At 34.6% G+C, this 21,894-nt stretch overlaps 1 protein-coding gene across 15 annotated transcripts in view; it reads right to left on the bottom strand.

Annotated features, from left to right (window-relative positions):
- KMT2C (lysine methyltransferase 2C) overlaps positions 1-21,894 on the bottom strand; it is a 268,845-nt gene that overhangs the window by 78,471 nt on the left and 168,480 nt on the right. For 14 of the 15 annotated variants that reach the window (XM_063101221.1, XM_063101226.1, XM_063101230.1 and 11 more), the window contains 9 exons: positions 19,493-19,612; positions 16,971-17,087; positions 10,339-10,440; positions 9,725-9,829; positions 4,156-4,337; positions 3,753-3,917; positions 2,636-2,745; positions 2,060-2,125; positions 855-1,067 (listed from right to left, as the gene is read on the bottom strand). In XM_063101221.1, coding sequence (XP_062957291.1) covers positions 855-1,067; positions 2,060-2,125; positions 2,636-2,745; positions 3,753-3,917; positions 4,156-4,337; positions 9,725-9,829; positions 10,339-10,440; positions 16,971-17,087; positions 19,493-19,612 — 1,180 coding nt within the window. The remainder of the gene's footprint in view (positions 1-854; positions 1,068-2,059; positions 2,126-2,635; positions 2,746-3,752; positions 3,918-4,155; positions 4,338-9,724; positions 9,830-10,338; positions 10,441-16,970; positions 17,088-19,492; positions 19,613-21,894) is intronic. The other variant, XM_063101227.1, reaches the window with a different exon arrangement.

Here is a 21,894-nt window from a genome sequence, read left to right as displayed (position 1 = left end):
TTTACAGTCTTGTCTTCTTACATTAAAATATAAGCTCCATAAGCAGAGAATTTTATCTGGTTCGTTCATCGAAATGACTTCCAACATCTGGCTTGCAGTGGGCATTCAATAAATTCTACTGAATGATAAATTATAACGGAACAAAAATAATTAATTCTGAATCAGCTGAAAATAAATAATCACTCTAAAAATAAACAAGCCTATAGTGATCCTCTTTGGAGATAAGTAAAAACATAACTCATTTGGAATTTAGTATTATTACTAAAATTATTTTATCTCAATAATTCAGCTAGAAAAACTTATATTTACCCTGAAGAAAATGTTTATAAACCGATGGTTTACAATGAATACCTGTGAATATAAATTTACATGTGAAGTAATATTAATAACAGTTTTTCTATTTCTAGAATGCACAGATCATGTTCTACTTTAACTTAAACATAGTTTCCAAGCTCACAGAATCTGAGAAGGCTTATGCTGATATCTAGCAAACTAAAGTCAGGCCCTCTTAATTTCCCCACCTGTGATCTTCAAAGTTACGTTGCTCCTGAGGGTTTCTGTAAGGTAGGCCTGTGCTAGACAATACCTGAAAGGAAGAGAACCTGAAAAGGCAAGGTCTAAGAAGAACACTCCCTTAGAAAGGGCAAGTGTTATGTCAAGGACTATCTAAATCAGTATGATTTACCCTTAGATAAATCATATACACTTCAAAAGTTATTTTACAAGGGTACTTTAAAAAGCTCATGGAAACAGAATTAAAAGATAACATGGACCTTCCCATGAACTCTTTGATGTACCCTCATATAAGCTTTAAATCTTGCACACATATTCCATGGAAAATAAATTTATATTACCTCGACTATCATCCATTTCACCGTCCCTGGAATGCTCTGATTGGATGTCTGGAGGGGTCTGAAGGACAGCCACGCTATTCTGATTTATAATCTTCAATTTTAATTTTGGTTTTGACCGTTTTCTTCTTGGAACTGTAACTGTGAGGCTCTGTAACTGAGTCATCCCTGATTCGGTCAAACACACACCATCCTGGGTGTAGGTCTTAGGTGGATCTAAAATTACAAAATCCCAAGAATACATATTTATAGTTTCATTTTAAATTTGACTGATAATTATCATTCCAAAACACCCATGTCAAGGGAATGTGACTGTAGTTTTATAAAGCAATTATATATGAAATGCACGAATAATTAACCTAATGATGCCTGATCAAAACTAGGAATAACTGGCCAAACTTTCTTGTATGACAGGCAGAAAGGCTGCACATTTTTTAAAAATGGTCTTCCTGGCATTTCTTTTTTCACATTATCAACATTAGGATTTAGAAAGAAAGCGCTGAAGCTAAAAGCAATGCTTCAGCTATTCCACTATAAGCCTTTTCCTAGAAAAGATCAAAAGGTGAGGATCAATTTATATATGAGAAAAAAGAATATTCCAGAAGCCCATCTGGAAAACAAAGTTCCAGTATAATCACTTACAGAGAGAGGTAGTAAATAAGTACAAATTTTGCAGATTTAATTTTTAAATGTACAAAACTGCTGTTCCTTATTACAATTTTTATACTATCCAAATGTTTTTGTATCAGATGCTATCAAATACAAGAAGTCAAAAGAATGATTGTTTAATAACAGTATCATTAATCATCATTCTAGGCTGATCTATTATAGAAAAAATATTAAAAGATTGAATTAATTCTAAAAGGAATGTTTGCTAACTAGGCCTTACTTTCTGCTAACTGATAACTAAGCACAGTTATGTATCAGTGAAACCAAAGCAAGTAAGGCATTAATGGTTATTATAAAAGCTGTTATTTTCATTCCCAACTTGCTGAAATTTACAGGAATACTGTCCCAGTGAAGCTGAATAAGACAAGCATTTTATATATCAGTTACAGAAATGATTACCAACATTAGGGAATTTAGATTTGAATGCCTGTATGATTACGGCAGGTTTCATACAACATGTGGCAAGTTAGTTATATAAAAAGTTAAGCATTTATGAGCTATTTCTAAAGAACAATGAGGTAAAGCATTTCACATTTTACCTAGCTCTTTTACTTTTGTGACAATTTGTGCTACAAGTGAAGGCTCACAGCAGTCTGAGGAAGGCACTGAAACGAAAAAAGTTCAGGTGATTTCTTCAGAAAAGATAAAGTGTACTTAAAGACATATACAGTTACAATTTTATTGAAATAAATGCTTGAGTACTAAGAGTTAAAAGTGATCTTTAAAACAACAACAAAACACAACAAGGAGAAGTGGTGAAGGAAATATGCAAGCCAGGGAGCTAACAGTGACAAAGATAGAGAATCGGTGTACTGGATTTCTACATATTGTTAAAAACTACAAGATCACGTTCCCTGAAGGCAAAATTACATCTTACATCTAAAGTGTATGCTTCATTTTCTTCCTTTATGTTAAAGTGTTTTAACATATAAAGTTGGGACAATAAGAATTATTTTATAACCAAAACAAACTTGTTTTTCCATAAATTACTTGTCCAAATAATAGTTTCACAAAAACAAAAGAGAAGTAGAGTTAAGCCCACTCATTGGCCACGGACAGCAAGGTGCAGGTGAGTTGCAGGAGAGCACAGACTCGCAGCTTAAGTGTTCTCTTACCATTTGACGCAGGCATATAGGGTCTGCACATGCTACAATCAAAACCAATGTCTGCTACATTTTCCACTTCCTCCTCAGTATTTAAGTTTTGACAAACTGCATGCATCCATCTAAAAAGACCATATTTGTACATTTAAAAAAATTGAATACACTGACAACTGTTTCCTTTTAAAAGCTATAACAGGAGTTGACAGTCTTCACACGTGAAAGTCCTCAGCCTCACAGGCCCCTCCTACCTGGCCTTTCTTACCCTGTTCTCCTAACTACCCCCACTGACCCACAAAAACTCTCACAGAGCTGAGAAGAAAAGAAAAAGGAAGGTGAACAAGTACTAGGGAGGAAGCAAAAGCCATTACCTCAGGAGGATGGGATAATTATTTTATGACCATGTGCTGAACACATCAAAGACAGGAAGCAAGCTAGCTAGGGCAAGCAGAAAAGAACTCAGAAGACTGCCAGTGACAGAGTATGTGCGTGCTCCATATGGTGCGTCTAACCTGAAGTAGATACAACTCATATAAAGTGATGCTGAATAGTCACTGGGAAACAAAGCTAAGGAGCTGTCTTGCCTTGGAACAAAGAACCTGTAGGCAGAGTCATGAGAATACTGTACTACTGAGGAAATAATTCTGTCAATGATACTATATGTACAGTGCTTAACTGCTAATAGAGCACAATAATAAACCAATGAAACCAAAGAAAGCATTCTCAACTTTGAAGGCACACACCTACTACTTAGGGAGAGTAGGAGGCGGTATCTAATATCTAGAGCTTTAAGAAAAAGTGGTTTAAGGAAAATAGAATGTGTGGGAGATCATTTTTAGACTAATAAAAGATTCAGAAACCCTCCAGAAGAAAATACATATATGCAGGCAATGATTCTGTATCTAGTTCCAAGGGATTCATAAACCCTCAAAAAGCCCTAAGTTAAAAATCTTTAGTCTGGAATTGAGAATTCAAAATAGAAAACCACTTCTGTAAGTTTCTAGCTGACTAAACTCTGGAAAGCAAAAAGTTTTGTTCTTTAAATTTATGATTAAAGAAAGTTATTCTCCAATTTCCTTTCACTACATTTGAGAGAGAAAAGCTTGCAAAAGATGAAAAAACAACACAATACCTATCACATTGTCTACATTGCAGAATAAGGTCGTCTTCTCTATAGTTTCGATAGCAGACCGGGCAGGAAGACAAGCTTGCACAAGGAGCACACTGTGTGTAATTGTTTTGCCATTCGCATCTCAGACCTGCAGATGTTGCGCCACAGTGTCTGCACCACACACACCTGAAATCCAAACCCCCCCCCCAAAAGTCTCAATTTTATTTACTTTTTTAGTTACTGAAATTCAGGAAGCTACATATAAACAGAATAGGGAGAAATCATTTAATACAAATGTATCTACCTATCACAGTAAATGTGAATTATGCAATTAAACAGATGTGGCTAATTTTTTAAAACTAAAGTGATAAGAGAGAGTTCTGAGCTTGAAGGACTGATAAGGGAAACGTAAATCCTAAAGTACCATTTGCACTTCCAGCCTCCTTTGGGCACTGTCTGCAATGGAGGGTCTAGGCAGTAGGTGTGATAACTTATGTCACAATCATCACACAGCAGGAGTCTTCCTGGGTCAGTCGCCTTCCCACAGGCCTCACACACAGTGCACTCAAGACACCTCCAACCTTTGCTAAGAACCACTTTAGTGATCTGCAAAAGAAACAACCAATCCATGTGATTTATACATTAACCTAAGCCTCATTTTGCATAATCAAATATACTATATACTTAATATGGTGCTTATATACCTAGAAGCAGACAAGAGGCAAGTAACTGACATTTACTGAGCCAATACTGGGTTGGGCATGTTTGTATACTTTTGGGAGCCCACCTATTGACCAGAAAAACAGAAAGAGGCACATACTTTAATGCCTTTTTAGTTCACATAACTGACTTGTGCTATAGATTTAATGTCCGCTATATTTACAGATATGGCGACTGGATTTTAAAGAGATCAAGTAAGCTGCCTCTTCACTGTTGATATAGGATTTGAAAATACACCAGTGAAGTTCCCATCTACATATAGCATTTCCATGAATTCTGTACTTTTGAAACTTGTGTTCATGACACAGGGACTTACTAAAATCAGTAGGAAAAAATACCAAAAAGTTAAGGTAAAACATCAGTTCTCAGGGATGACTTATGATCATGGAGGATTTTTAGGTTATAAAGCTAGGACTCCTGACCATTACATCTACTTCTCTATTTATTCTCCTGTATCGCAAGGGTCTAAGTTAGGAGAAAATCTGAGAATCTCTATATTCCTGATAAACTCCTCAAATAAGCCACATTGTGTAATATTAACATTCCATGCTGGCTCCACACCATGAAACCAACTTAAAGACCTCAAAGACTAGAGTCTACAGATAGAAAGGACCACAAAGTGCCTGCATTATAACAAAACAGCAAGCAATCAGGGTACAGAATAAAAAATCGCACCATGGGGCCGTCCCCATGGCTCACTCAGGAAAGTGCGGCGCTGGTAGCGCCGAGGCCACGGGTTCGGATCCTACACAGGGATGGCCGGTGCACTCACTGGCAGAGCATGGTGCAGACAACACCTTGCCCGAGGATTGCGATCCCCTTACCAGTCAAAAAAAAAAATGCACCATGAGGAATAAGAAAGCCTAAAAGCTACCAGAGAGGAAAACAGAGTTAAATTCAAAGGAACTGTCAGACTGACATCAAACTTCCCAACTCAATGCTACAATAGAATAATAGTTTACAAATTCTACAGGAAAATACTTTTCAAAATACAGTTCTTAACATAGCTAAACAAGCAATTAAGTGTGATGGTAGAATACCTTTCAGACAAACAAGGACTCAAAATTCAGCTCCCACATACTCCTTCTAAAAAAATTACTTAGAGATGTGTGGACGAGAATGAGGATGTAAATCAAGAAAAGGAAGACGTGGGATCCAGAAAGCACCGGATCCAACAAAGGACATCAGTCCTAGGAAGTTGAAGGATGAAATAAGAGTAACACACCTAGAAGCTGCTGGCTTACAAATTAGAGCAGAGAAATGGGAAGTCCAGGTCGAGGGTAGGACTCTTCACAGAAGAAAGGTACTTGACAAAATAATCTGACATTATAGTGCTTCTTCCGCAGGTAAAAGCAAAACAAAATAAGTGGAGAGTCACTAATGATTATTTTCTTCTTGCTATTAAAAACTCCACGTGAAACAAAAGAAACCCATAGTGCACCATTTAGATCTGCACCGGACATTTACTGAGTCGTAACCAATATTTTATTAATTTAACTAAATGTACTAAGACAACTGTATTCGGAGGATGCTGGGAGAAGGCAGGGGGTGTATTTTAAGAAGGGTGTACTTAAGTCAGAGTTTATTTATTCACAGCAGGAAGTAAACAAAATCTAACATTTACAAAGCAGTAGCGCCGGCTTATTATTTAGAGCTATGGAATTAACTACAAGAAGACAGACCTGAAAGAATTAAGAGTGGTTGCCTCAGATGTGGAGGTAGAACACCACAGGGATTGGTTGTTCATTATAAGGCTTTTAATGTTATTTGATTTTTAAACATGTTATTTTTATTACTTTCATTAGCCTATTGATTTTTAAAAATTAGTCTCAGATTACCCAGTTATATTATTCACCCAAATGGAATAAAAGGCCTAGGGAAGAAAGAACAGGGTGGCTTAGAGCAGCACCCAGCAAACTTTATCTGTAAAGGGCCAGATAGTAAATATTCTAAGTTTTACAGGTCATATGGTCTATTGCATCTACATAACTCTGCCATTGCAGGGCAGAAGCCACTGCAGACATATGTAAATAAAGACAGCAGGGCTATGTTCCCATAGAAGTATATTTGCAAAAAGAGGCAGTGTTTGGCCTGGGCCATTGTTTGACAATCCCTGGCTTAAGAAGAAAAGTAAGATGATCTGAAGATAAAGTGAGACACAGATATAAGGAATTTAGTGGCAGAATTTTAAAAATATTTATCTTCACTCCACAATGTTTTCTTATTTCACAGATACCTATCCTGTGGTCCTTTAAAGCCAAACTTTCAAGTTACTTGGTTTAGATTCACTCTTCAACACACTGCATTCTGGTCTCTATGCCCCATATCCACTGAAACTGGTTGGGTCAGTCAGTCAAGACTTTGTGACTCCCAACTCTGACATGTTAGGGTTTGTGTGACTTTACCTCTATGTAGTACTCAACACTTGAACAACTTCTACCCCTTTGAAATTCCCTCTTACCCCAGATATTAGGGCTTCTACTATCAATTCATTTTTGTCCTACCAAACTGGTTTAGTCTTCATTTAGTTGTTCAAATAGGGTGTTATCTTGGGTTCCATCCATGGAACCATATCCGAAATTGTAAAGATGTGTTTTATGGTCTAGAATGGATTTCTGCTTCAACTCTGATCGAGTAACTGGAACCTTTCTCCTATCATGATACTAGAAAACTAGGCAAAATGTATGAAACAGTTGTTTTCAGATATTGGACAACACACAGGTCAGGACTGAAGCCTCTGGGAGGAGGAAAACACACACGGTGAGTTCGATGATGTTCTGCATGTACACATCTTCCAGAATGCCACCCAGAGAGGGAGAACCTGAGCAGAGTACAATGGTCTCACTGAGCAGTAGAAATTTGCAGGACAGAGTGCCAGAAAGGAAGAAGCAATAAAGAGTAAGAGCTCCAGAAATCTATACTGGAGTCCCCTGAAGTCTTTGGCTGAACACCAAGCTACACATCTACAAGGCCAAACAAGAACCCACAACCAGGGAAAGGAACACCTACTGCGCATTTGTAAGCTGAACAATTACCAGAACTCACACAAGGATTTAAGACATGTGAGTCCCAACCAGTCAGAGAGTAAAGACACTGATGAATAGCGGTGGGATTCAGCAGAGACCCCAGAAAGGCCACGCCTTAAGTATAGATTTAAACTAGTGCTAGAACAGCAAATACGAAAGTGCAGTCTAGGGAACCCTAGAGGGTCTGTGAGGTCTAAACAATTTCCATAGTAATAATAGATGGAATTTGTCTTTTTCTCTTTAATTCACTCCCAGTTTTACAGTGGTGTTTTGAAGAGGCTACATGATAACATTGACATCATACAAGTTGTGTGTCTATATTCTTGTGTTATAAAATGATGCCAGTTTTAATTTCTAAAATGGTAAATATTCAAGTTACAATCCTCAGAAGCAAAAACTCTATGGGGTCCTCAATAATTTTAGGAGTGTTAAGGGTTCTGAGACCAAGACGTCTGAGAATATCCACGTCAGATTGAAAGCAATTTAGACCTACCCCCAGAAAGTTTAAAAACAAGCTTGAAAAGGATCAAACTCTTCTACAAACAATTGCTTACCACAAAAACAACTCAAACCAAGACAATTCACATATCCCTACCATATTTCTGGATATTCCTGTATTTCTCAATAAATGAGGTTGTAATATTCTATACTGTCCAAAATAGTGTTAGTAGTATAACAGAAAGCACATGTAGTTAGAAAAACATGGATTTAAATTCTACTCTGCCAGTAACTAGCTGTTTGACAGTGTACTAATTGCCTGATATTAACTTATAAAAACTTCACTCAGCTTATCTGTAAAATGGGAATTAAGTAATTGCTGGATAGGTTAAAAGAAATACACAAAAGTTCTGAGCATAAGCCCTTAACTCTTAACTACCCTCCTAAAACCCATTCTAATTTTAGGCAAGGGAAGCGGTCATATTAAGGTATCAGTTCCACTCACAGCAGTTACATTCCCATATTGACAGGGATCTTATTCAATTTCCTTAGATCAGAAATATAAGTATTCTGAAAACAACATAAGTATTCTAATGAAAACAGCAACAAAACATAAGAGAATTTAAAATATAAAGATACAAAGAAGAAACCTGTTTGTTCTCTATGCGTATATAATTCTATTTTTTAAATTGGCTTTACATAATGTGTCTTTTTTTAGTCAACATAAATGTGAGCAACTAATTTTACAAGACTATATAAGTTAACTGTACTAGTCTGTTTTGGATAGATTACAGTTTTTCACTTTGTTTGCTAAATTCATGAAAACCTATGTTACCGTAGAAAAGAAATACTACACTAGTATTTCTTTAGTTATCAGCAAAGAATTCCCAGGGGGATACATGTTCATTGCTTCCTCTACTGACATCTTGGGAAATCAATGATATAACACAGTGGTGTTTGAAGAGCACGGGAGAAAAGGATAAAAGCACTCATAAGTTCAGGGTGATTCATGACCACAGAAGCTGAAGTTGGCAGTACTAGAAAAGAGGTATACGGCAGGACACCTACTGTGCAGCTCTACCTCCATGCTTACTTCCAGTGACCATTTGTAATTTTATTCAAATATACAAGTTTTAAGACTGAGTTCTTAGAGGGGGGAAGAAAAAGAACCTTAGTTCAGTGGTTGAAGTACTGATTGAGACACGTCCACATTTAAATACCTTTACAACCAAGCACATGATTACCATTTAAAAGGCTCTCCAGTAAGTCTCTTACTGGAAATGCTTGAAACTGAGTCTTGCTGGCTCTTGATTATTACTGAATTTCATTAAGTATGACACTTGCTACATTGTTTGTTTGTTTGTTTTCAGCTATGAGATGAAAATGCCCTTTTGTATACGGGTGAGGGTTAAGGAGAGTGAATGAGGGAGAGACCCGGAGGGCTAATGAATTTTTATCAGGTACCCTAGTTGTTCTTAACTTCTGTAATCAATAGACAAATGAATCAACTAAACCTAATGTTTCAACAAATAACAGTACAAATTGTCTTTTAAATTAAATGCATGCATTTTTATGTTTTTTTTTTTCCCCAAGACAATGGCAGGATAATTAGTACAATTTAAGACCACTCCAGACTTAGAATTAAATTTCTTGAAGTAACAAACACTTAAAAGCAATATTTAAAGTAATTAAATATTGTTGCATACATACAATAACAACAAATAATTAATTTTAAGAACTGGAAGCGGCACGTTACTACTCAAATAAAAATTCAATACATTTTTGTTAACTCAATTTAAGTGTGTTTACCTTAATACTGACACAGTATGGATGGTAACACTGACCACACTGAGAACAGGCAAGTAATCTTCCTTCTGCTCCTTGGCCAAAACTGCCACAAACTACACACATATCCTGAAATTAGGAACACATGACCAAATTTTATTATTTTTTTTATTTTATTTTTTTTTAATTTTATTTTGTCGATATACATTGTGGCTGATTATTGCTCCCCATCACCAAAACCTCCCTCCCTTCTCCCTCCCCCCTCCCCCCCAACAATGTCCTTTCTGTTTGCTTGTCTATCAACTTCCAATAATTGTGGTTGTTATATCTTCTTCCCCCCCCCCCCACCCCCGGGGTGTGTGGGTGTGGGTGTGGGTGTGTGTGGGTGGGTGTGTGTGTGTGGGTGGGTGTGTGTGGGTGGGTGGGTGGGTGTGGGTGGGTGTAGGTGTGTGTGTGACATGACCAAATTTTAAATTGAAGATTGAGATAAGAATATACACTTTTTATTTTAAAAATAACCTGCTTAACTAATATGTTTCTATAGCTAAATAGAGGATGACTTCTGTGTATATGGAATAAAATAGAAATCAGCAAGAAGAAATCCAAAAGCGGAAGACAGTAAATAATTAAGTTCAAACCTGATGCAAGGTGAACTTGTCACTACTAGAAAACAACACAACTGTGTTGTGCATAGAGTTTTCTTCTTCATCCTTATTTGATGAAATATCTGCAGCAGACACCTATAAAAAGCAAAGTAAACAAAACATTGTTATATTTTTCACTTGTACCACACTTAACTAGAAAGCTTTAGAAAATTAATATTTAAAATACAACTTTTGCCAAGGTCTAGACTAACAATTCCAAATTACATTATTAATGCCAAGATACTACCATAAAACTCTGAGTAGATATTTTTTTAGTTACCTAATTGTCTCTTTAGAGTTACAAGTCCTACAGATCAGGAAGTAATGAGAAAATACAAACCTGCCTTTAGTAAAACTTGATAACCCAAAAATTCTAATCAAGAAACTATACAATTACAATATCATATTTGTATACACACATGCACACATAATGTATCAGTCTACTTTAGTGACACTCAAGACGTGCAATGTGGCTAGTACAAATCGAGAGTGCTACAAGCATAAAACACAAGTTTTCAAAGACTTGGTGTCAAACAAAAAAGAATGTAAAAATGGCTCATTAATAGTTTTGTACATATTACAAGTTGAAATGGTAATATTTTGGATATGTCATTTAAATGACAGGCATTAAAATTAATTTCACCTGTTTATCATTAACTTTTTTGATGTGGCTACCAGGAAGTTACAAATTATATATGTAGTGCCCATTACATTTCCATTGAATAGCACTGCTTTAGACTATTATTTTGAGTAACTTATTAAAATTTCAGTATTAACTAAAAGATTATCAACCACAGATGTTCATTTCTGGACTTGGTTATATTTGGCCAAATCAACTAAGTACCCACTGGCTTGTTAATAATTTCCAGAGTGCTTATCACAAAAAAAAGCTCTGAATTAGATACTGTAAAAGAGAACAAGGAGGCCAAAGCCTAAGTCATAAAATGAAATCCTCTTCCCTTAAAAAGTTTACAAGCTAGCCTGGAAAGACAGAGCTGAAACACAACAGGTTAAGATCAAGGTCAAAACATAAATAGAATTAGTTTTCTTGAGGAATGATGGAAAGAACTAAATAGAGGAATATATTACAGTAATATCTTTCAAAATAAACACATTAAAAAGCAGTTTTAATGGACAGTACTAGTATTTTATGATAGATTCAAAAATAAGAGCAATTTACAATCATAAAAACTCTAACAACTACAACGGAAAACTGTAAGCAACCTACATTTTCATCACTAGGGAATGACTAAAGCTATATCAAATCCAAACTTTGGAAAATTATGCACCATTTAAAAAACAGGGAGGTAGAAATCTGTATGGACTTCCATGCAAAAAATTACCAAGACACATTGCTGAGTGGAAAAATAAGCTTAAGAATAGCATGTGAGGTACAGCACTATGGTGTAAAAACATGAAAAGCCATTATATGTAGTCTTCTGGCACATTTAACAGCTGGAATCATAAGAAATTATTATTTCTGCAGAACAAAAATGGTTGAATGTTGACAATTTCATATGAAGCAACCTAATATGTAAATGCTGTTAAGAAGGAAAAAATAAGAACTGAGGAGGCAGTGGAGGTGAACTCTAATCTACCTATAATGCTTTTTTTTTTTTTTTTTAATAGAGAAAATGTATTCAGGTATCGTATATGTACCTCAAAATTACCTTTTTAAGATTTTAGGGAATCTGCCAAGATGATTTACAAAAGTAGAATAATCATTCTATCATTAATATCTATTAAGTGCCTATTAAGAGTGAAGTAACCAGTAATTCAACTATAGGACTAATGATACTTTGAGAAGATTACTGAAATATGTAATTATGAAAATGGCTAAAATGTAGATAAACAAATATATGCTGGAATAAAAAGTATCCATTTCTACCTCCCCTTTCCCAACAGAAAACTCAGATTTTTTTAAAGTAGCTCAAAGAAATCATAAAACCATTATTCCTGTTTTTGAAAAAAATATTTAACCAGAGAATGCTTTTGTTAAGAATGACAAACAAGGATGGAATATATGATATTCCTTGTATAAGCCAGAAAAAAAGTCTGCAGTTAAAAACTGAAATATCTCCTAGATTCAAATGGAGTTGTAGGGGAAGCGTATTTAAATAATAAGTGCTTTAAAAAAAAAAATCAAGATCTTTATTTTAAAGATTTATTATTTTAAAATAACTGTACATGTAAGAAAGAAAACAATATCATCTAGCTTGATGACCCACTGTTTTCATTTCAGAATTTATTTCATAACCTTTAGACTGCTAGAAAAATGAAACCTACCCCAAAGGTGAAGACGGCAATATTTGAGAAAATATGTGCTGTTATTGCCTGCATAGATTTTAGTCTGATTTGTCCAGAAGGTGATAGGCTAAGAGAAAAGAAAGTTCTGAACTAAAACTTACAAGTTGGGGATTTCCAAGTAGAAACATTTAAGACTAAACAAAAAAAGAGCAAATTAAACTCAAAGTGAGAGGAAAGGAAATAATGAAGATCAGAGTAGAAATTGGTAAAACAGAAAATAGAAAAAAAAAAAAAAAAAACCAGAAAAAATCAATGAAAGCAAAGGCTGAATCAAGAAGATCAATAAAACCAAAAAATCTCTAGCAAGACTGATCAGGAAAAAAAGAGAAAACACAAATTACCAATATCAGGAATGAGAAAGGTGACATCACTACAGATTCTACAGGTATTAAAAGGATAATTAAGAAATAATACAATCGCAACTCTATACCCATAAATGTGTCAACTTAGACAAAATGGACAAATTCCTTGAAAGACACAGATTTATTCAGGAATGGATAACCTAAACAGATACCTATCAAAAAAATTAAATTTATAGTTAAAAAATGTTCCACAAAGAAAACTCCAAGCCAATATGGCTTCTATTAAATTCTATGAATAATATAAGAAAGAAATATTTCTAATAGTATACAACTTTTCCAGAAAATTGAAGAGGAGAATATACTTCCCAGTTTAGTCTACGAAGCCAGCATTATGCTGATACTAAATTTCATCCAACAATATACAAAAAAGATAAAGCACCAGGACCATGTGAAATTTATTCCGGGAACATAAGATTGCTTTAGCATAAAAATGTAATTCGCCATATCAACAAAGCATTATATATTTCAAATTTGCTAAGACAGTAGATCTTAAATATGTTCTCATCAAAAACACAAATAAATAAATATGTGAGGTGATAATATGTTAATTAGCTTAATTGTGGTGATCATTTCACAGTGTGTGTGTAAGTATTTATATATCAAAACATTATGCTTATACCTTAAATATATATAATTTTTAGTTGTCAATTATACCTCAGTAAAACTGGAAAAAATTTTAAAAAACAAAAAAGATTGTGATTATCTCTATAGATGCAAAAAAAAAAAAAAGCATTTGACAAATGCAACATCCACTCCTAATTAAAAACAAAACAAAACAAAAAACAAAAAAACCCTCAGAAAATTATGAGGGGAGCTTCCTCAAACTTATTTAGGACATCCATTGAAAAAAATAAAAATAAAAACAAAAAACACTAAAGCTGACACAATACTTAATGATGAAAGACTAAATGCTTTCTATCTAAGATTTAAAACAAGACAATGTTGTCTGATCTCATCACTTCTATTCAACACTGTATTGGAGGTTATAGCAAATGCAGTAAAGAATGAACAGAAATAAAAGGCCTCCAAATTGGAAAGACATAAAACTTTATCTGGAGACAACAAGGTAGCATATGCAGAAAATGCAATGGATTTTACCAAAAAAGCAACTAGAAGTAGTAAGAGAGCTTAGTAAGGTTGTGGGATAATATAAGGTCAATACATAAAAATGAGCAGTATTTCTATATATTAGCAACAATAACAATTTGAAATAAAGACTACATGACCATTTACAGTAGCATAAATATATGGAAGAGTTATGGATAGATCTGAGAAAATATGTGAAACAGAACATGAGAAAAATGTTGAAACAGAACATCACTGAGAGAAGTTAAAGATGACCTAAGAAATGGAGAGAAACATACACCATGTTCATGGGTTAAAAGACTCAATGTGGTTAAAACGTCATTTTTCTCCAAATTATCTATAGTTTGAATGTAAACCCAATCAAAATCCTAGAAGGCTTATTTTTTAGAAACTGATAAGCTAATTCTAAAATTCATATAGAAACATGAAGGACCTAGAATAGCCAAAACAACTTTTAAAAAGCAGAAAATTAGAAGACTAACAGTGTCCGATTTCAAGAGTCATTATAAAGTAGTGCAAGATAGTGCAGTATTGGCCTAAAGACAGAAACTGATTAATGATACAGCATAAAAATGCTAAAAATAGATCCACATATATACAGAAAACTAATTTTCAAGAATGATATAAAGGCAGTGCAGACAAATGTGCCAAAACAACTGGATAGTCAATAAGCAAAAAAAAAAAAAAGAACTTCAATCTACATTCATAGATCTACATTCATATACACAAGAACAGTCAAACTGAAATTGGATCATAGATCTAAATATAAAACCTAAAGCCATAAAACATCTAGAAGAAAATACAGAACATATTTGTGATCTTAGGTTATACAAATACAAATATTCCCATAGAAGAAAAAATTAATAAACTGGACTTCATCAAAATTAAAACATCTGTTCTTAGAAAAACAGACAGTTAAGAAAATGAAAAGACATAGAATGTGAGAAAATATTTGCAGATCATATAAATGATAAAGAACTTGTGTCCAAAATACATAAAGGACTCCCAAAATTCACTAAGTTAAAAAACTACCCAAATTTTTTAAATGGGCTGAGGATTTGAAGAGTGACTTTATCAAAGAAGATACACGGACAACAAATAAGTACCTAAAAAGCTGATATCATCAGTCATTACAGAATGCAAATAAGATACTATTACATACCTATTAGAATGGCTAAAATTAAGAAGAATGAGCATACCTAGTGTAGGTGAACTGGGTGTGAAAATAGTGAACGGCTTTTTCCTAAAAAGCTAAATATACAATACCATATCCAGCTATTCCACTCCTAGATATCTACCCAAGAAAAAAGAAAGCAATGTCCATATAAAGATTTACACACACAGTTCGTAGCAGCTTTATTTCTAACTGCCAAGAAATTTGAGAACAATAATGTCCTCCAGTAGGTGAGCAGATATACAAACTGTGGTGCATCCACAGTTTGAATACTATTCAGCAACAAAAAGTAATAAACTATTGACACATGCAACAGCATGGATGAATCTCAAAATAATTATGCTGAATGAAATAAATCAGAATGAAATGTGTACATTCTGTGTGATTCCACTTATATCCAACCCTAGAAAATGCAAAGTAATTTACAGTGAGAGAAATCAGATCAGTCACTGCTTAGGGACAAGGACTGGTGCTGGGGGGAGGGCAGAGAGATTATAGAGGGGCATGAAGAAATTTTGGGGGATGAATATATTCACTGTCATGTTGTGGTATGGTCTTCAACTTACAAAAATGTACACAGCAAATATCTGTAGCTTAAATTATATCAACTATACCTTGATTTTTTAATTTGCTTTTTAAAATAGGACCAGAATTTCTTTACTCCTAAATTTAGTAGTAAAATTGAATAATTTCACCTGTCTCCTGAACTTAAAATGACATTTAGAATCTGAAAAACAGAATTTAAGTTAAATATGAAGTTACTACATAAAATATGTGTCAACAATTACCAAACATATTTTTCAATATGCCCTTCAATAAAGCCTCGTAATGTGCCAATGAGCAAATATTTATCAATCTTAAATTAAAATATTGTGGGGGAAGGGAGGCTAAGGAAAAATTGGTAAAGGGCCACAAAAAATGTTTACATTGTATAACGATAAAATTAAAAAATATATATATTGCATAATGATAAATATACTAATTATCCTGATTTGGCATCACATATCGCACACAGGTATTGATATTCAACACTGTACTCCTCAGATATGAACAATCAATTACATTTCAATAAAAAATAAGATAAAATTCATTTTTTATTACAAAAAATAGTCTTAATCCTTCAGCAAGACTTCTCTCCATCACCTGTTCATAATATGCACAATATTATATTTTCAGTATTGTATATTTTCAAGACTGTTCACATTTTATTAAAAGGTTTAACTTAAAAAAATTAAAATATGTCAAAGACAGTCATAAAATCTTCAACATGTTCAGAGTCCACAGTAATCTGTAATATTTCTAGTTTCTTCTGTAAGCCGTATTACCACAGTGAGGGTAACTATAATCAAAACCTTTCAACACCAACCTAATTTTCAAATATAGTAGAACCAAGAATGTAACAAGAGTTTGTTTGCTTTTTCAAATATATTACACATTGGCTTTTTGGGGACGGTTGTCACAGAAAAATAGAGTACAAGAGGAAGATAAGAAAAGAGAGAAAGGATGAGAAAGCAGAAAATATAAAAGAAAAACTGATAGAGGTTAAAAAAATGCAAAGTCTAAAGATAGAGTAAAATAAAATAAATAATTTAGCCTATTTACATGACTCTTAGGATCTAAATAACTTGCTACAAATAAGATTATCGCCATTAATTGACATTAAAGATTATAGCAAACATAAACAAAGCAGGCCTCACCCCAGGCAACACAACAGCTCCAATTCCACTTTTGAGTTTTGACCTTCCTCTGCCTCCACGTCCTGACAGTCCTGCACCACGAGGTCTCCGCTTCCCCGGAAATCCAGACCCACGGCCCTATACAACAGATAAGGAAGAGTCAACATTCTGTGACAGCCCAAAAGAATTTTTTTTAATCCAAATGTCAGGGAGAGAAAACATTTTATTAAATGTTACACGAGCACTTGCGTCTCTCTTTTAGTCTAATGAGATGATAAACATTGAAACCGGGCTTATTATTGCTATCTTTAAGTATGAATTCCACAACTTGAAAATATAAATACAGAATACTTACAACCTTAGAATCAAACTTTGGGTCTATCATTGTGAATGCTCTCCATCAGCAGGCCTTGGTGTTATTTTTACATTTTCTAATCCTATGTTTAGGTGGCTAGAACAACCACGATCCACTCCAGATATTTCAATGTGCAACAAATTACATTCGATACAGAGTAAGCACAAGGAAAACCTCTCTCAGTAAAATGTCTCAGTGACTACAGTAATAGCTAACGTGTACCCAGGACTTACTATGTACTGATGTAGGCACTTTTAACTCTCAACAATCCCACAAGGTAGGCTCTATTTTATTACCCATGCTGTAAATAAGGGATAATTGAGGGATAAAAAGGCTAAGTACCTTGTCCAAGGTCACTGAGCTGGCAAATCTGGCTCTAGTGTTCCTGGTTTATAACCACTATTCTGTACTACCACATTGCAAGAAAGTTAATTTTTACTAGTACACAACAGTATTCTTCCTGTCATTAAAATTAGGTCAGTTTTATCTACTATTCAGTAGCTGTCTTATAAACTGAAACTGTCTACCTCATTCAACCATAGTATTTAGAGAAAAAAATTATTTGAAGATTATAGGAAAGCTGACAAGAGGGTAAAAGCTTTGTTTTGAATCTCTAGACAATAAATATTTGAAATAGAAATAATTTATCTTACTTTTTACCCAACACAAGAGAAAAATCCTATGGAAAGCATTTTAAGTCCCCTGATACAAAGATACTTCAAAAAGTTCATGGAAAAATAGAATTAAAAGACAATACAAATCTTTACACATATTTAAGACATAAGTAACAGGGATTTGTTTTTGTTTTGTTTGTTTGTTTGTTTATACTCAGACTTTTGTATTAACCCCTGAACAAAAAACCTGGCATCTACACAAGTGGACATATTATGTATACTTAAAATTATTAAAATACGCAGGAAAATCCTTTCTGATTTTTTCCCCTAACAAGTTAAACAATATGTCATATCTTCAACTAATGTCACTTACCATAGTTTGAAATGTTGAACTCATTCCTTATTTAGCAGAATGGTTTCTAAGTCAAAAATGTATGGTTCTATTGTGAGCACAAAACAGATACACATGAACAAAAGGGAAGGGGAATCCTTTTTTCCCTTCAGTTTTAATCAAGCCAGCTTCCAGTTTTCAAATTGCCTCTCCTTTTCTTCTCTCACCCTGCTCTCCTTCAGATCCCTTGAGAGGTCCATCAGTTTCTTTGAACAAGGTATGAATGCAGTAGAGCTGGACAGTTTCTTTTGTTTTTAAATAGATATAAAATTTTCTTTTAAAATTAAGTCAGTGATTAAAAATCAAGACTATAGTAACCTCTCAGTTTATCTTCCCCAACATCCAATGACACAGATAAGTGAAAATTGGTGGTATTTGCTACAAAATCGCCTATCAAGTCATCTTTTATACTGAAAACAAATATTTATATCTCAATACCTTGGATGATATCAAAGTGAACTGAAAAATTATTCTTCCAAGCATGACAGAAGTAAGAAAGTACAATCTAGAACACCCCTGAAATACTTGATTAATCTAAAACAGCCTTATTCCAGAATTATATTAAATATAGAAGATGAAGGAAAATGTCTTCTCTAGTCAACAAAGTATTTTAACTTTTGATATGATTAACACTTTTTCAAATTATTTTTTTTTCCCTTCAACATGCATCAGAGTACTTAATCTACTTCAAGGACTAGCAGAGTCATCCACCAATGAAATGGAAAAACAACACCCTACAATTTTGAGGTTACTAACACGGACAATGAAATCTGCTGCAATTCTGGTATTTTTTCTCCATTTGTATGTACATAATAGATTAATGGAGTTTCTCTTTTGTTCTTTTCTAAGCAACAAAATTCTATATTACAAATGAACAAGTCCTTGTTACCTTTCGGCCTATGTGACAAGAATTTCCCCCTCATACCAACTCTGGTAATTACAACAAAAGGAATCAACCATAAAAAGAGGTATTAAAAATTTACACTTATAAAATTACAATTTAACTTCCTCCTAAATCCAGATATTTAAATGCAAGCATGTTGTTTCTTTACATTAAAATTTTTAGATGAAAATAGTAGCTCTGGAAGCTGAATATAGAAAAGAAAGATTTAATTCTTAATATCCAGTAGGACAAAACAAACAGAAAGAAACAATACATGAATGTAAATGCAATTTTATTTACCACTTTGATGCTCCAAATGGCACTGCCAGGAAGCTGCCTGGGTTTAAAAATTTCCCGACCTTCTGAAATGTCTGGGGACCAGGAAGGTGGGCTCACTGTATTATGGGTACTCCAAGCCCCCTAGGATATGGCAGGTGAGAAAAAGATGTATAAAACTCAGCAACATAAAAGGTCAAAGCCAGCAACTAAGGAATTTTAGAACAGCAAAAACAAAGCAAACGTATGGAAATTTAGGACAAATTGCTTCAACACAGGGAAAATAAGCTTATCGTTTACAGTGACTTTATACTTAAGTGTCTGTAGCTACAAGTTTCATTAAATATTTTATTCTGGTTGAAACATCACTACAAAGAAACATTAAAATTAAGGTTTGTATGACATCAGCATTGACTCATGAACTGCAATTATAGCACCAAAAAATTAAAGATAATCCCACTCTAATAGGAGAAAGGGATATAACCTTAAAAAAAAAGTTATGCCCTATTGCTATAAACCAAACCAGTAGGCAAAAAAAATGCAATGAGAAACAAGAGCAAAAAAAAAGATGCACACAAACTCTGGGAAGTTACTTTGTAACTTAACTTTAAGATGCAAACACCATGATAACCTTTGCATTTAATCACTTTTTTCTTTCAGTGACCATTAGTTGTGGGTTTTGGTTTTGATTTTGATTTGAGGGAACTAATATTTTATGGAGATTATATCCAAGGGACTAATTTTAGAAGTGAAGAAATGTTAAAGCAAATTGTCCTAAATTTGCAAATTAAAATGCCTAAAGTACTTGATAAATTATACAGGAAACAGTGTCTTAGTAAAATAGTTAAAATAAAACTAAGGCATTTCACTTCCAAATAACCACATTCAGCAATAATCTGAACTAATCTGATGAAGATGCTAAGCAGCATAAAGAAAAATGTTTACTCCACAAAGGTAACTTTTTAAAGAAAAACTCAAAACAAATGTCAAACAATAAAGAACCTGTTTTAAGTTAGGTAATTCAACGATGCATGCTGTAATTTTATCAATTAAATAACCAAAACCTAAGACAAGGTACACAATACTTACCAGGTTTGAAGAATATTATCAAACTAACAAGTAGAATCCCATTAATTACATAGAAATCCCACCAGGAATTAATCAGAAATAACAGCTTGACTCCTCTTTGGGGGAGGAGATAGTTAACAGAATAACAGTATTTTGAGAAAAACCACACAAGGGAGAAATTGGTTTCTCTTTTAATTCATAAATTCAAACCACACACATTTGAAGCCCACCAATCCAACTCATTCTCTCAAGCAAACACTTTTTTTCACCCTCCAGGATTAGTCTTAGATTTTCTCCCTGACCCACAAACCTAGCTTTCCCCAAGCTCAGCTAATGCTATGCTGATTTCACTGGAATGGCAACCACTGCGAGTGAATGACCTCACTTTCCCACTATCAGATCGATTTGCCCATGTCTTCTTCCTCATTGTAGCAGTCAGGTCTTCGGTAACATCTGTGTTGCCCAAAGTCCTTTCTCTGTGCTCATTTTACTCAAGCTCCTAACATCTGGCACGAAGCTCTACTAGATTGGTGACAGCACACCTGTGGACGTTTCACTGACCTCCCTGCTAACATTCCTCCATTGTCTATGCAAGTTCTTCCTCCACCTGACTTCTCTTAAAGCCCTGGTGTTTCCCAGGGCTGAAGCCTAGATCCCAGCTGGTATTATTCACAGTGACGGCTTTAACCGTCATCTAGGAAGATGTTATCTCCCACACTCACATTACTAGTTCTACCCTGTTCTGAGATCTCCAAATTGGTGCGATTTTCAACTCCCTTCTTAGCATTTCCATTTAGCCACATAAAACTTGTTAAGTTGACCACATCTAACCAGTTTCTTCTCCTTGATTTCCCCATCCTTATAAATGGCAGCCAGTCTTCTGGCCAGAAAACTGGGCGTTATTTGGATTTGTTCTTTCCTTTCACACTCTCCTCTGGCCCTTCGATCCTCTCCCCTGCCACTCCTTCAATCCAAATCATCAGTAAATTCAAAATATTTTGTCTTCCATGTTTGTCTCCGATGCTTTCACTTCTGTGCACTTCACTGCCCCCGGCTGCCACTACCTCACCGGGCCTGCCGCAGCAGTCTGCTGGTCTTTATGGTTTTTCCTCACCTGCACCTCCTCAAGCCTTTCTCCACACAGCAGCCAGAGGAATTTTTCAAAAAAAAAATGCAAATCTGATCAAGAAGTCACTAACCTATTTTAAACCCTTTAATTGCTTCTCGGTGCACTTAACAGACAAACCTTTCCCACTGCCGCTCTCCGACCTCATCTTGTGGCACTGTCTCCCTGCTGGGATGCCCTAGCCACCCTGGCTCCCTGGCTGTCCTTCAAACATGCCAACTGCTTCATCAAT

Source organism: Cynocephalus volans, chromosome 6 (genome assembly GCF_027409185.1).
Source record: "Cynocephalus volans isolate mCynVol1 chromosome 6, mCynVol1.pri, whole genome shotgun sequence".
NCBI classification, from domain to species: domain Eukaryota; kingdom Metazoa; phylum Chordata; class Mammalia; order Dermoptera; family Cynocephalidae; genus Cynocephalus; species Cynocephalus volans.
This window is presented reverse-complemented; position numbering and strand designations above follow the sequence as displayed.